Source organism: Hypomesus nipponensis, chromosome 22, assembly GCF_054491055.1.
Source record: "Hypomesus nipponensis isolate SF chromosome 22, ASM5449105v1, whole genome shotgun sequence".
Taxonomy (NCBI): domain Eukaryota; kingdom Metazoa; phylum Chordata; class Actinopteri; order Osmeriformes; family Osmeridae; genus Hypomesus; species Hypomesus nipponensis.
In genome coordinates, this window is record NC_140382.1 from 4,288,283 (window position 1) to 4,303,271 (window position 14,989).

A 14,989-nucleotide genomic window follows, 5' to 3' on the forward strand; every position below is an offset into this window, starting at 1 on the left:
TATGTATGTGTGTGCACGTGTGTGTGTGTGACTGGGGGAGGGAATTGAGCAGCTCTCGTAACTGTCCCTATTGAGTAGTCTGACCAGGGCCGTTAAAACCCATTGTCTCAGTTACGGTGGAAGGAAAAGCAGCCATTGGCTAGCACTGAGCGGGCGGTGTGTGTGTGTGTGTGTGTGTGGGGGGGGGGGGTATGCAGGGTGTCAAAGGCAGGGCCATTAGGTAGAAAATCAAAAAGCCATCAGACTTGTTTGGGGGGGAGGCTTACAGCAGATAAGAGGTATCAACCACAAGAGTGGTGATAACAGAGAGACACAGACAGAACCCATGGAACCTGTATACCACTCGAGCCTAAAGTGGAGGACGAGTGGAGGCGGGACAGTTTCAGTCCCTGGCAAAACAACACCATAACCAAACATACACATTTTGAATTTGTTGATATTTAATAATATAATATACTGGCTCATATCAGTACATGTTACATTTTTGGAAAGCCTGTGTCTGGCATCCATTGTACTACAACCCAAATGTCAACCATTTGACCACCTATGGTCCAAGGCAAAAATGTAGGCTTTTAATTCTTACATGAACTAATAAAGGGCATGTTATTCTCCATACACTGCTATTGTTCCCTGTTGGATGGATGAATAGAGTACCTATCTGTCTACTGGAGGGGGAGGTTCTCATTTGTTTATTCGTTTATGCAGTCCAATCCAACGGAATGACGGAATAGATTCACAGGCAGTCAGTCAGGCAGGCAGACAGGCAGGCAGGCAGGCAAGCAGGCAGACAGATAGATAGAAGTGGGCAGGCAGATGCTGCCTTTATCTGCAGAAGGCCAGTGCTCCTACAGCTAGCGGTGGGGGGGGGGGGGGGGTTGAGGACGAAGAAGAGTTCACTTGAAAGGAGCAAGACAAGATCTGAAAAAAGACATCTGGGAGCTTTTCAGGCTAATCCACTGACACCCCCACCCCCCATGCACACACACACACACACAAACACACACCCACACTCCCGACAGTGTCCCCCTCACTGTATCAAATCCTCCCCCCTTCCTCTCACTCCTTCTCTCTCCATCTCTGAAGCCTTGTACCTCGTCCCACTTTCCCCTGTGAGTGTTTAGCATGACAATTCATCACCCCACACCACCCCACCCCACTCCCATCCAAGTACAGAGTGCAGGACAATGCTTGTGGCTGGAGTTTGATGTCCTTTAAGCCATTGAGGAGTCCCTGTGGTCATACCAAGCCCACTCTCTCTCCTGGGCAAGCGAGCACAGAAGGGGCTGCAGAGTCCCTAGTTTAGGTGGTGAGCAAAAGTGCGTTTGAAGATGAATGTCTACAGGTAGGTCGAATGAGAAGGCATAGTAAGATCGGAACATGCTGTGGAATACATACAATATAAAGATCCCATCAGGCAATATTTGTTATGACATGAACGGTGATGACACAGCTGGCTACACATTTCAAACCATTTTATGACTCACTGCGTTTTAAGATTACGCCTGTCAAACAGCTATCGCGTCTGGATTTTAGTGAAACTTTGACTGTTTGATTCAGAGGAGGAGGTGTGTGTGTGTGGGGGGTGGCGAAATCAAAGGGATGAGACTTATTGTTCGCGTCTGAAAAGAAGCTAATGGTCGACCATCGCAACTCGGGGTCTGAAAGCTGCGGGGTGCGCCGGGGGCAAGCCGTACAATGACACCCCCACGCCCTTCCTGCAGCGCGTCTTCCTGCCACAATCTGTAGCCAACGACTCGCTCTGGGGGTGCGCATCTGTATCGGTGCGACGGCCATCCACGCCTTTGAATAGCCACCGATCAAGGGTGAATGGTGGAAGGTCACCTGAATGCCTGGAACCATTTTATGTATTTCCTTTGCGTTGTCTCAAATTTCTATAGGCTAAAACATGGCATTTGCTTTGGGCGTATGCTACGTATTTTCCACTGCAGCCTACATGCCTTAAACTAAAAAGTTACCAGTTCACTTCCAGGGAGATAGATAAAACCTAAACAATGTAGGATATTATTGCTCAATCAAATCTAACATTGTAATTGAGTCAGTCCAACAAAATATTCCAAGGATATAATAGGCTTTTACAATTTAAACGCAAAAATATTTTAGCAACACATTAAATAGGCTACTCTATGCAATATGAATGTAATGTTAGGCTATGTTTTGGTTTTCTTTACGTCCCCAATTGTGTAGGCTAATGTTAGTCCTAAATCTCGAATGCATAGCTATAGGCCTATCCTTTACCCAGACTTAAATAACATCACATTTTAATATCAAGGACAAGTCGTTAAAAGTGAATAATTTAAACAAAGTAAGCATAGCCTAATGATTCACGTATGGGGTGCCTACATACGTATTTTCAACAACAGCTTTTTCAGGTTTGTGAGAGCAACTCCAACCCTTCACAATGTAAACATGCAGATCAACATTTCACCTAAATGAGATATTTTGTGATCATTTTCCATCAGAATTAACACTTTATAGCCTACTGTCTGTTGGGCTTGGTTATTTTAATTTGGGAGTGTGAACTGCAAATCTATTAATTAAACATTGTAAACAATGTCCACGGTGACCTGAAACTTCTTTACCAGGAGCCAATAGTCAGTCTAGTAGACGCCCCGAATTTTCTTACGTGCTACGTTGGAATAGAAAAAACATCAAGTTCATTCACAAATTCACTATCAGCTGTACGTAATTAGCTGTGTGGCCAATAGGAGAGGAGACAATTAACATTCCGTCCTCCAGCACGAGCATCGACTGATTAGGAAAACCTGTGGATCCGGGAACCGGAGTCCAAAGAAGAGCATTTGATCTTGAAGGTGAGGTTGAGTAAGTGGTGGTGAACTCTAATAGTTGAAGTTAGCTTGCATTTCTGGAGGATTGTCTTGAGAACAGAGTAAAGACCAACCCGTAACGGGTTGTTTTTCACGCCTCAACGAATTGCTCGGAGAGTGATTCATTTTGGCTAACTAGTTTTTTGATATCACTAGGTTGCTTAAAAGTTCCAACATTTTCCAGAACTTTGCCATGGACGATTAGACTGTCGCCAGCAGACGCAGTCGGGATTACTATCAATTTGTGCAACTCTAGGCGACCGTGACCATGTCTGACCGATCCCAGACCTCCAACTCTGAGTGCAACAGCAGACCTTACGACTTCAGCCGGGCTACTATGTACTCACAGGCCTTGGCTCAAGAAGGATTGGGCGGCTCGTCGCTCCAGATACCACACGGTGTGCTGCAAGACCCGACTCTCATCTTCAACAAAGCGGCATATAACGGAATTACCCAGGCCGCCGCTCAAAGTTTTTTCCCGTTCCCCCCGTCGGTGGTGACTACAGGGCCTCCGACTCACAGGCTGGGGACTTTGGACAACCCAAACACTGGTATCCCTTCGCCGCTTCCGAGTACACAGGGCAAGTACCAGGGGCAGCTGCGGTCACACAACCAACCAACCACAGTCCACCTATTGCCGAAACCAGGGAGCAGATCAAGATGCCCGAGATAAAAACAGAAAAGGAGGCGAATGACGAGTACTCGACCGATATAAAGATTCAACAGTATCAAACCCCACCAACTTCCGCCATGACTCACGGGATGTATTATTCGGCTCCATGGAACCCGTCTTTCTGGCCCGGTTTTACTCATATGACGGCCGCCAGCACCAGTAGTCAAAATGCCACCACATCATCTGCTTCGTCCCCATCTCTTTCGCCATCTCCCCCAAGCAATGGACTGCCCGTGAACGCATTCTTCAGCGGGAGTGCAAGCCAGACAGTCCCAACAACACCGACTCAGAACTCCAACTCAACTCGTAGCAGCGGTTCTTCCAGCGGCGGCTGCAGCGACTCAGAAGAAGAGGTGAGTTACGATTTTGCCTTTGTTTGTTCAATGCAGTTGATTTAGAAATGTTTTGACTGGTTATTGGATATACCGATTTTTGTTTTGTTTAAGGAAAATCTCTCCACTGAAGAGTTGGAGCTGTTTGCCAAGGAATTGAAACACAAGCGTATAACATTAGGTTTCACACAAGCAGATGTGGGCTTGGCCCTGGGAAATCTTTATGGTAAGCTTTCACATCATCCATATTTAGACAAAGGGATATGTTTAATTACTTTGTATTTTGGTATGGCATAAATGCTGCTCTACATGTGCCTACTTACGGCTTAATTGAACGAACCCCTCACCTTTGCATAAGTAAAGTTTGTCTACACCTTTCCCCTTTTCATAATTAATTCAGGACTGCCCAATCCTAGTGTGTACCACAGGTAATGTAGTCTCTTCTGTCTGTACAGGCAAGATGTTCAGCCAGACAACCATTTGTCGTTTTGAAGCCCTCCAGCTCAGCTTCAAGAACATGTGTAAACTGAAGCCCCTGCTCCAGCGGTGGCTCAACGAGGCAGAGACCTCCGACAACCCACAAGATGTGAGTCGACCCATAATGAATGACCTGGTTTGAATCAAACCCTACCCCGCTACTGTGGTTTTGTGAAATTATGGTTTTGAAGTTGTTCTAAATAGCTACTTCGATAAATCGCGCTCATTGTTTTCTAAAGGATTAGGTGAGAACTTGGCACATTTCTAGTGGGGCATCTTGATTCTGAAATGGTTCCCTCTTGTGGATGGTCAATACTAACACCCCTTGCAGGCCAATGTCCCTCGTCTCTGATTCTGGGGCAAATGAATACATCAAATACTTTCCCTATGTTCATGTTTGGCTGAATCAAGTCAAGTGCCACACACACCATGGAAACGGTTGCTCATGAACGGCCTGTTTGTTTTTGCAGATGTACAAGATCGAGCGGGTGTTTGTAGACACCCGGAAGAGAAAGAGGAGGACCAGCCTGGAGGGGACTGTGCGCTCTGCACTGGAGTCCTACTTCATCAAGTGTCCAAAACCCAACACCCAGGAGATCACGCACATATCCGACGACCTGGGTCTAGAGAGAGACGTGAGTGTTCCCCCCCCACCCCACCCACATGCATAGTTTACTAGTAAAGTTACTAGTAAAGTCCCATAATATACAGCATGCATGTCAGAATGTCAGGGCCCTTAAAGAAAAGTTATCTTGAGTCAAGGATTTCCTGGGCCTCTTCCTGTACACATTTCCTGGCTCAATTTTAACAGGTGGTGCGCGTGTGGTTCTGCAACCGCCGACAAAAGGGGAAGAGGCTGGCTCTTCCCTTCGACGAGGAGTGCGAAGGACAGTATTACGAGCAGAGCCCTCCCCCACCACCGCACATGGTGCCCTCCCCTATGCCCGGGCAGGGATACCACCCCAACACCCATCACGGAGCCCCTGCCCTCTACATGGCCCCTCTTCACCGACCTGACGTCTTCAAGCAGGCCCTGCACCCTGGGTTGGTGGGCCACCTGACCAGCTAAATCTGCCTTTCAGTCCTCTGCTGTACCCCTCCCCTCACCCCCCCCCCCTCCCCAGCCAGGTCACCTGTACTTCACATGAAGTGGCTACCTTCACTCCTCAAGCTGATCTGTGCCTTATACCACCTCCACAAGACGTGGGGTTTAAGAAATGACAAACATAAAGGGTTGTAATTGAAAACAACCTCTTATTTTGGAGACAGTAATGAAATGGTGATTGATTGCTGTTGTAATCGTTAGAAAAGCTCCGTCTGACATTTCCTGGTGGCGTTGCCCATGTTGAAGCCGTCCACAGCTCGGCCCAATGTTTAAACAGTGACTGGAGACTCCCAGGGGAGCTTCCAGAGACTGGGAGGGAGGAGGTAGACTGGGCGGGGCAATGGATTGATGAAACGATGCGTTTGCACAAAGTTGTGGTTTTATGGAGTCCAAAGTTCTCCATTTTTAAAAACTAAAGTTTGTATTTCTTATTTTAATCAAATGTTTTTGTCTTGCCTTATCAATGCAGTCCCTGCTAATGTTATGCAGGTTGTGGAAATTGTTTACAGTTCAGATGGAACCCCACTCCTACCTTTTTGACAAGGTTGGGGTACTTGGTACAAAAGTCTGATTTTATCCTAGCTTCTTACATTTTCTATATTGGGCACATTATTTTTTAACAGATTTTATTTTGAATGTAGAAATGTGGGTGCTTATGAGATGAGTGAACTACAGGAACATGTCTGCATTGAGTACTGCCCCCCCCCCCCCTCCTTCCCAGCAATCAGACCAGTCGTCCTGCTTTGTCTCTGATCCAGTGTTACTTGTTCTGTGAACTTGTGGGGTACTTTTTTTTTTTCTTTTTTTTTTTTTAAATGTGTGATTTGCTGCTCTTTCCAAACCGTCCATAAATGTTTGATTTAAGTTAGTGCTGTGCAGTTGTACATGTGACTGGGGGTCAGGAAATGTCCTTATCTATGCTGGTGAGCCTCATCCCTCTTCTCTAACCGCACACGTATGAAATAATATTCTGATAATTTATTGACATGACACAATCTGAAGGGAATTAATGTTACCTGTAACTCTGCACCTAGCAATTAAATTCTTATTTCCATTCAAACCTGGTGTCATATTGTTCTTGCATCACTTCTCAAGTTTCTCCTTCCATACTGCTACAGCTTCTGTCGGCCTACGTACATGCTTCAGAAGATGAAGAAAAAGTAACATGCTGCTTATGACTTGGATCATTTAAATTGATGGGACAGTTGAACTCAAATTAAGTAAATTCCTGTATTTGGTTACAAAATGTTCAGTTCATTCTAAGTGTGCCAATAAAGGAAAAACAATATGTAAAAAAAAAAAAAAAAAAACTAGAGTGCATTTCCTGAAGAAAATGCGTTGGAAAGCTGAATTTTTTGTTGTTGAAATTGCTGAAAATACAAAAATTAGAAAATACCCGAAACCTGAAATGAATTTCAAAAATGTGAGTCACACGAGGCAGTGTGGAAGCTGAACTGCATCATCGAACAATGCTAAGAGCAGAAATACAATGCGGGAGAAGCTGATAGCTGAACTGTTAATTGTAGAAGTAGTAGGGTAAGGATATTTTCAGAGACCCAAGACTCTGCCGAAACCATAGATGTCCTTATGTCTGTGGTCATAAATACGACTACCGGCAGTTTAAAAAACGTGTACCTTCTGCTATCTCTGACAGATTTGCATTGGTCACTATGGGACGAGAGTTGGACTTTGTCTCGCTTTCGTGGGGCTCTGAACAAACGGTTTGAAAAACTCATGAAACAGTGATATTGAAAAAAGTTGAATAGATATCAAAAAGCTAAAAACAAACAAAATTGTTTAGGGTTTTTTCAAAATGAAAAAGTTTAAATGGTGGCTGTAGCTGAAAGATTGAGGAAGAAGAAGGATTTGAAAGTTGAAGAAGTTAAAGAGGATTGACAGAATTTGAAAAAAAAAGCTCAATTGACCGTTCCCCAGGCCACGCCCCCTTAGTTATTGTTGCTACGTCCGACACAATTCCCGGAACTGTCAACCCAAAGCCATGGCGAGAACGGGGATAAGCGCTACAACTGTCAGTGTGAGCGAGGATTTTTTGGGTAATACCTTTGCGAAATCTACCAGATCCAGGCAGAAGGGACTGCAATATGCAATGGAAGGATATATTCAAAATATTAAAATGAGCAACGAAGGGGAAACAACAAAAATCGAAGCCAAAGCAATGCATACAGGTCTCAAGTAGCCTTGGCCCTTGTCTGGCCAGGCACTTGAACAGCACTTGAACAGGGTTGGGATACTCAGGAATAGGTCGCCCACTCACAAAATTCTTCGAAAATCAAAATAAAATAAGTTTATAATGGCTTGTTTTAATGGATTGACGTTTTGTTCAACATTGATACAGTATTTTAAGCTCTTAGAAACTTGCTGGCGTTCGTTGGCTAGCTCAGCTTGCAATTTTACAGACATTAACATTTTGATTTTAACATTAACTAATTTGTTGGAGTCACTAGTTATGCACTAGTAGTGGTAATAATACTAGTTTACATTAACCATAACTGTTTGGGAATTGGGATGTTCTCTCAACTAACATCTTAGATGTCGTTCGCTAGCAGCTTAAGCCTTAACGCTAGGTAGCTACTGTACCTTGGAGCAGACATATGCTTTATGTTTGGTGATGTTCTCTAAATTAAGTTGGGAGTGGGGTCTCCCACACTGTTTTATCCACCGCCGGCACCTTCCCTCTTGAGTCTTCGGCTTTGTAAATAGAAAAAATACCACACCTCCCTCTAAACTTTTGGGATATCTAGTGTCAGATCGACACGTCCCATAGGCACACCGTTTAACCATGTTGCTTCTGAGTCAAAGCTTGACGGACCTTCTTCTCTTAGTAGCGGTTGCTAAGGTACAATTGGACGAGGGCCGTTCTAGGGAGGAGTTTCGGGAACGGTCAATTGGAAAACCATGTAAAAAAATATTAATAATGATTTATATTAATTCAAACAGAAGAGGTAGAAAGCTGAAAAGTCTCAGCAGTCAAAGGCTGAAACTGCTGAATTTTTTGATAGTTGAACGGTTTTAATAGCTGAAGATTTGAAGGCACTGACAGGTGTCACGGAAGAAATACAAGAAGTTGAATAAAGATTCAAAGAACAATACTTGGAATGCTGAAGCAGCATTGGTGCAACAATGATGCAACTGATTTGGTAACGGTTACCCTCTTACCCAAGCTTCAAGATCTGGGTAAACTGTCCGTGCAGACACATTGTAATGGTATAAACAGATCCTACAGAACCTTTCGACCCAACTGTTTAAACGTTTCACCTTATAGTCCCGTCTCCAAGCCAGATAACTTGCGTATTCCGATTGGTTTTGAGACAGATTTCGAAGGTAAATCCCTAGCTCTTCCACTGATGTAAAATTATCAGTATGGATGAAAGAGTTGGGTGGGGCCACTGCCTTGTAATCCTCAAATGATGCACCTAACACCACAGGCACCGCCCCTGACATATAGGCGTTGTGCCAGAGCTTCTCTGTAATGTAGTCCTTGGAGAGAGAGTTCTCAAAGGAGAGATAGAAGTAACAGTGTGACATGGTGGGCAGGAGGTTGTCATTGGCTAGTGGCCTCTTGTTCCATTTCCCGTACACTTCTACTGGGATGGTCTTTATCAGGGCTTTGTACACTTGGCTTCTCCTATGGTGGTCATTGTAGTTACTGACCACCCAGCAGACCAATGTAGATTTATTCAGTGTAATGGAGTCCTCTATGCTGTCAGAACTAGACTTCACAGCCTGTTTCCTAATAACCTCCCCGTAGGGTATGGGGATGTCGGCGTCACGGCGGTACGTCATGGTCCAGTTGAACACATTGCCGTAGTGACTCAGGTCTCCACTATTCTCTGGGGACTCCAGGGAGAGCCAGGTCCACTTCTGGTGTGGGGGGCGGAGCAAGTCGAGGGGGAGGACCTGGAGTCTCAAATGCAGTTCGCGGTGGTGGAAGATCACAGCGTTCGCCTGGTGGTACAGGCTCCTCTGATCCATCAGACGGCAGTCTGGAATGTGGTACTGGTCCATGCACACGTCCCCCTCCAGGGGATATCTGACACCAAACGGCCAGTACCACACAAGGATGGTAAAGTGGCTTCCATTACCGATGATGTCTTGGTTGTTGTATAGGGGTTTTACTTGCCACCAACCTAGCTTGCTGATCTGGTGACTCAGAAAGAGCAGAAGAAAGAGCAGGAAGATAAACACAAAACGCTTCTTCTTGTGACAAAATGAACGTTTCTCCACGCAGGCGGCTTTTTCTTCTCGTGATGGAGAGATGGGAAGAAGCAAAAAAGCCAAAAACAAAAGCTTTGGTTAAGAAAGCTTAAAAAACATATATATTTATTACATTTGTTTGTCTCATGGGTAAATCTAATTTTGATAACTTAATGGCATGCATTTGTAATATTTGCCAAAAACACAAAGAAAGGGATAGTTTAGACATCCAGATTAAATTCCCTTACATTATAAAACATGGTTTAACGCTAGACAAACATATAATATTCTATAAATATTCTTATAAAAAATTAAATAACAGACCTAAGTGTAGCATAAGCTAGTAGAAAACACAGACTGTTACAATTGTACAAAAGGCTGTATTGTATTATCTATGGAATTAAGTTATGTTATAAATAAGAAGATGTTGTGGTTGCATTGTGTCTTGTAAAATACAAATAGTTCCTTAGCAATAACCACTGCAATACTGATAGAACTTCTAGTCCTTTCTTTTCGGCCTTGATTTTCATGGCATATAACAAAGACATAAAAACAAAGACAGAGATGTACAAAGTTACAATTCCTTACCTGTTAAGTGTAATTCCATATTCCAGAGTATTTGTCACACCAGTAATGTACTGTAACGTGAAAGAGAAAGCAATCTGGGTTGGCATGTTTCCATGAAAAACCTCGACCACCAGTGGATTTAACAAAGGACCGAAGCAGAACAGTCTTAACATAGACAGATTCTGACAAACACACACACACACATACACAGTGATAACTCATAAATGTATATGCATGAACTGACCTGAGACCCGATGGTGCAGCTCTAGATTCTGAGATGCAGATGATCCTTGCTCACGTCCCCCTCCAGGGGGTGTGGCCTAGACTCCCAGAGATAGCAATGCCCTAAAATGAACCTAAGATATTTTGGCCATATTTGGGGATTCTATTACAAAATCCATTGTGCAACCGATAAACCCTTTCCTGTACTTCTATTTTGTTACCTCCTCATCTAACAGCTAACCTCATCTAACCTCCCTCCTCTTTTTGGTTTTCCCATCAAATGATCCTTGTCATCTTCTGCCATAATAACCATTAGTTGAAATCACGGTTCTAGAGATTGTGATTTTAATGACGGAGAAAGCAATGATGAAGGGAATTACAGGAAATGATTGGAACTCTGGGTAAGGGAGTGTTCTTACAACCGCAGCAATAAAATCTATGTCCGCTAATGCATCAGTTTGGTAAACAACTGCAAGAGCCTGTGACGTTTGATTTCCTGTATATGTTAGGTGCAAGCCAATTACACCCACAGTCATTATGTGTTGCATGGGAAACTGTTCTCCCCAGCATGGGACCAAAAACGGACTGACATTGTTGTGCAAATCGGGTTGTCTCGACTGGAAAGGATAAAGCCTCAAGAGTCAACATTTCTTCAATGTCCAAGCTCTTTAGACATGGGTTTCATAAAAATCTTCATGAGGGATACGTTATTTGTGTACAGCTGCATGGTGCCATCACTCCCCCACATGTGCCCTGCCACTGCTATCCCTTTGCACGTGTCCATTGTCTAATTTTAAGGAATGAGAAATATTATTTCAGAGTGCATACAGTAAACAACATTGTACAATGTAGAAAAATGTACAACAAAATACTGGCAGAGCTATAAAATATAAACGCCCCCCGCACGCCACTGAGGTGTGGGAGAGGATAGTGCCCAGGAAGTGGAAGCACTCCACAGTGTTGACTTTGGGTAATGGAGTGTTCTTACAACCGCAGCACTAAAATATATTTCTGTTACAGTTTTTTACAATTGCTATGACAGTTTTTTCAATACCTTAAACACGTTTTCTAAACTCTTAACGCACCAACACACCTACCACACACAACTGGCTAAACTGTTAATTTCATTCTCTAAATCACACATTGTAAACTAAACTCAAACACTAATTGTCATAACACAAAAATACACTAAACATGACACCATGTCTACCAAACACTAACACATGTTCTCTTTTCACAGGGACATTTAGTCAATCATAGCACAATGTCGTAAAAAACACTAACATCAGATGGAATTAAAGAATTTGCATTAATTTAGCCAGGTATGTGTCAGGTCTCACAATATATGGATTGTAGATTGTGTTTCCAATGCAGTTTCTTTCAAAGCCTCTCTACATTTTTGTTTTGTGGGGTTATGTAAATGCATGATTTTTTTTCTTTTGCTGCATAAATTCAGAACAAAAAATGTCAGAGTAGCTTTATAGATTGTACGTTTACTGTATTGAAAAAAAGAAGACAGAAACATAATTGCTGAAGTAAAGCAATTTTTGCAACAGGACTTACTGTAAGAAATATGCAATATAACTTCCATTTACAGTATTACCCAAGCTCTGGCCCTTCTCTGAGCGCCACCACACATTCTAACTCCTCTGCCTCTCCCTTGTCCCACTCCTCTCCCTTGGCCTGGTACTTCCTCTTCCTGGTCTTCCTCTTCCCTCGTGCATAACTATTCTTTCTTTCTCCGAGCTTCTCTATATTGTTTTTTTCCACACAAGATCATCCCAAAGAAGCCCTCTTTATATGTACCATATGGCCATGTGACTGAAATAACCTCAACATCTGAGTGTTTCCTAGTTGGGAATCAGCTGTGATCTACAGTATTTGCATAACTTCAACCAGCTTTTTCCCAGTAGCAATAGCTGCAGCTGTTCACTTTGACTTTAGCTGTTCACTTTGACTTTAGCCAATAAGTTAAGTTTTGAACATGATGTTATCTGTTCTGACATATAGTGTGAAAGCATTGCTAAATTAGTCCCTACATTTTTTTTGTTTTGGTCTTGGTTGAACTTGTGTGTAAAAAAAGTTCAAGCATTTTACATTTTTGTTGACTCTATGCATTTTGTGTCAAAGCAACAATAAATGTGTTAATTGTATAGCCGACACAGGCGAATGTTGTGCTAACTGTTTCAAGAGTTTAGGAAACTTGTTAAAGGTATTGAAAAAAGTATCATAGCTATTGTAAGAAACGGTAAGATATGGAATAAGGACGCAGTAGGGTAGATTGACATGGCTTATCTTTTAATCACAACCGGAACTGTCCCCACTCCTGCCCCCTGGTGCCCAGACAGTGTCACACTATTATAGATCACACCACATTTCACTTTCTTAAAAGCAATAGACTGTGACCTACATCATAACACATTTCTTTACTGTACTATTTCCCACTCTTGTATCCTGTGAACTCTCATTGAGACCAGATAACATTAAAGAACATTAACTCATTGAGACCTCCTTAAGCTACGAATGAACACAAAGTAGTCACCCTAGACAGTTAACACACAACAGGATTCAACCTCCCTTTAAACCCTCATTTTTTCCCCCTTTTGCGGACTCACAGATCCAGACTATCTGGCTTTGTGATTGACCTGCCAGACCTGGTTCTCACACTTTGGGGAGCGCCCTGAGGCCCCTCCGGAGACACCTGACCAGTGTCTGGTGAAGTATCCTGCTGGTCAACCCCTGCAGCATGCTCTTGTGTTTAACTGCTGTTGTCTGCCGACATGGGCACAAGGTCGGAATCCAATGCTTGTCCACCCAGCAGGCTCACAAGGGGTTTGTGGTCTGTCTCCGGGTCTCCAAATGGAGACCGATGATGAAGTCACTGACTCTTTCACATCCCCAATTCAGGGCCAGTGCTTCTTTCTCCACCTGTGCATAGCGCTGCTCCGTGCTTGTGAGCGCCCTGGACGCATATGCCACCGGTGCCCAAGTCCCCTGGCAGTTCCCAAAGAGCACACGGCCCAGCCCATACGACAAGGCATCGGCTGAGATTTTAAGGTCTTTGTTTGGGTCATATAACTGCAGGACCGGAGTGGTAGCTAACTCTTATTTGAGGCTGGTGAATGCCGTCTGCTGATCAGGCCCCAAATACCACATGGGAATTTGGACAGCAGGTCTCTCAGAGCTTTATCCTTTTCAGCTAGGTTGGGCACAAACTTGCCGAGTTGATTCACCATGCCCAGAAAGCTCTTGAGCTCACTGACATTGCGTGGCAGATGCATCGCACGTATGCCACGTGTCTTCTCTGGATCTGGGCTTATCCCTTCTGCCGAGATGATGTGTCCGAGGAATGCCACCTTGGTTTTGCTGAACTCCGACTTGGCTGTGTTCCATGTGATGCCAGCCGCCTGTGCCCTCTGCAGAACCGCATGCACCTGTGCGTCGTGTTCTGCCTCTGTTGAACCCCATATAAGGATCCTTCTGTCACTTCCATCACCATCCGGTTTTGAAAATGTTCTGGAGCTGAGGCTTACCAAATGGTAAGCGGTTGAAGAAGTTAGTAGCGCTTGAATGGGGTGATAAAAGTGGTGGGCACAGTCTTTTGATAATGGGATCTGCCAAAACCCCATGTTGGCATCCAGTTTTGTGAATATCTTTGCACCAGACAGCATGCCTAGCGTCTGGTCCACAGACAGAAGGAGAAACTTTTCCCTGCACATGGCTTCGTTGACGGGAGAGAGGTCTACACAGATTCTGTTTGCTGCTCTATCCGGCTAATGACTCCTAAGTGCTAAATGCGCTGAAGTTCCTGCTTTAATTTTCCCATCAAGGCCAATGGGATATGGCGAGGCACTTTCAAAGACACGGGCGTGGCATCTGGTCTGAGCTTAATTGTGTACTGCTGTTGTACTAAACCTAACCCACAGCACAGCTTTGGGTTTTGTTGTTTTACAGAGTCCAAGTCGATGCTATCTACTCTGGCTACCGGTCTGAGGCTAACTGAGGCAGGTCTACTCAGCAGAGCTGTGTTCAGGTGCTTCACTACATAAATGTCCTCTGTTGTGCGTTTATCACCACTCTTCAGTACCTCTCTGGCTACCCCCACTACAGAGAGAGGTACACGGCCTGGCCCAAACAGTACTTTTTTACCTGGGGTGAGGTTGTATGCGGTGCCTCTGCATATCTGGATGTACACCTGCTCTGGTATGACAGTAACGTTGGCCCCTGTATGAACCTTGAACCTCACATTAGTATGCCCTACTTGTAAGTCTTCTGTCCATGCTGGTTCTCCTGCATCAACAGTTCCCAGGAGTATGTCGTCATCTTCTGTGATAGTACTCACACTGTTGGTAGACTAGCACACTTTGCCATAATGCCCTCTCTTACCACAGTTGTAGCAGTCAGCTGTCTTTGCTGGGTACTGGAATTTAGCGTGTGACTTACCACAGTTAGGGCATGACCTAGCCTCTGCTCCTGATTGTGCTTTGTGCTTCTCTTTGTACTGTTTGGCTGGCTATCTGTTATCTTTCCAGGCTTCCTGTTTTGCTGTCCT

General features: G+C 44.1%; 2 protein-coding genes across 3 annotated transcripts; one reads left to right on the forward strand and one right to left on the reverse strand.

Annotated features, from left to right (window-relative positions):
- The first annotated feature begins 2,918 nt into the window (after window positions 1-2,918).
- pou5f3 (POU domain, class 5, transcription factor 3) lies at window positions 2,919-5,424 on the forward strand. Its single transcript, XM_084686779.1, is given in 6 exon segments — window positions 2,919-3,334; window positions 3,337-3,872; window positions 3,966-4,077; window positions 4,307-4,437; window positions 4,799-4,963; window positions 5,140-5,424. Coding segments are annotated over 6 exon segments (1,422 nt in total). The 5' UTR covers window positions 2,919-3,114; the 3' UTR covers window positions 5,398-5,424.
- A 972-nt stretch (window positions 5,425-6,396) lies between these two features.
- fut7 (fucosyltransferase 7 (alpha (1,3) fucosyltransferase)) lies at window positions 6,397-11,209 on the reverse strand. 2 transcript variants are annotated; one of them, XM_084686781.1, is made up of 3 exons: window positions 10,460-11,209; window positions 10,237-10,286; window positions 6,397-9,692 (listed from the first exon to the last, which is right to left on the reverse strand). In XM_084686781.1, the coding sequence occupies exons 2-3, from the start codon at window positions 10,253-10,255 to the stop codon at window positions 8,599-8,601; spliced, it is 1,113 nt and encodes a 370-aa protein (XP_084542907.1). In that variant the 5' UTR covers window positions 10,256-10,286; window positions 10,460-11,209; the 3' UTR covers window positions 6,397-8,598. The 2 variants fall into 2 exon arrangements, with proteins under 2 accessions (XP_084542907.1, XP_084542906.1); XM_084686780.1 differs by lacking the exon at window positions 10,460-11,209 and having other exon boundaries at window positions 10,237-10,444.
- Between the last annotated feature and the right edge of the window lie 3,780 nt (window positions 11,210-14,989).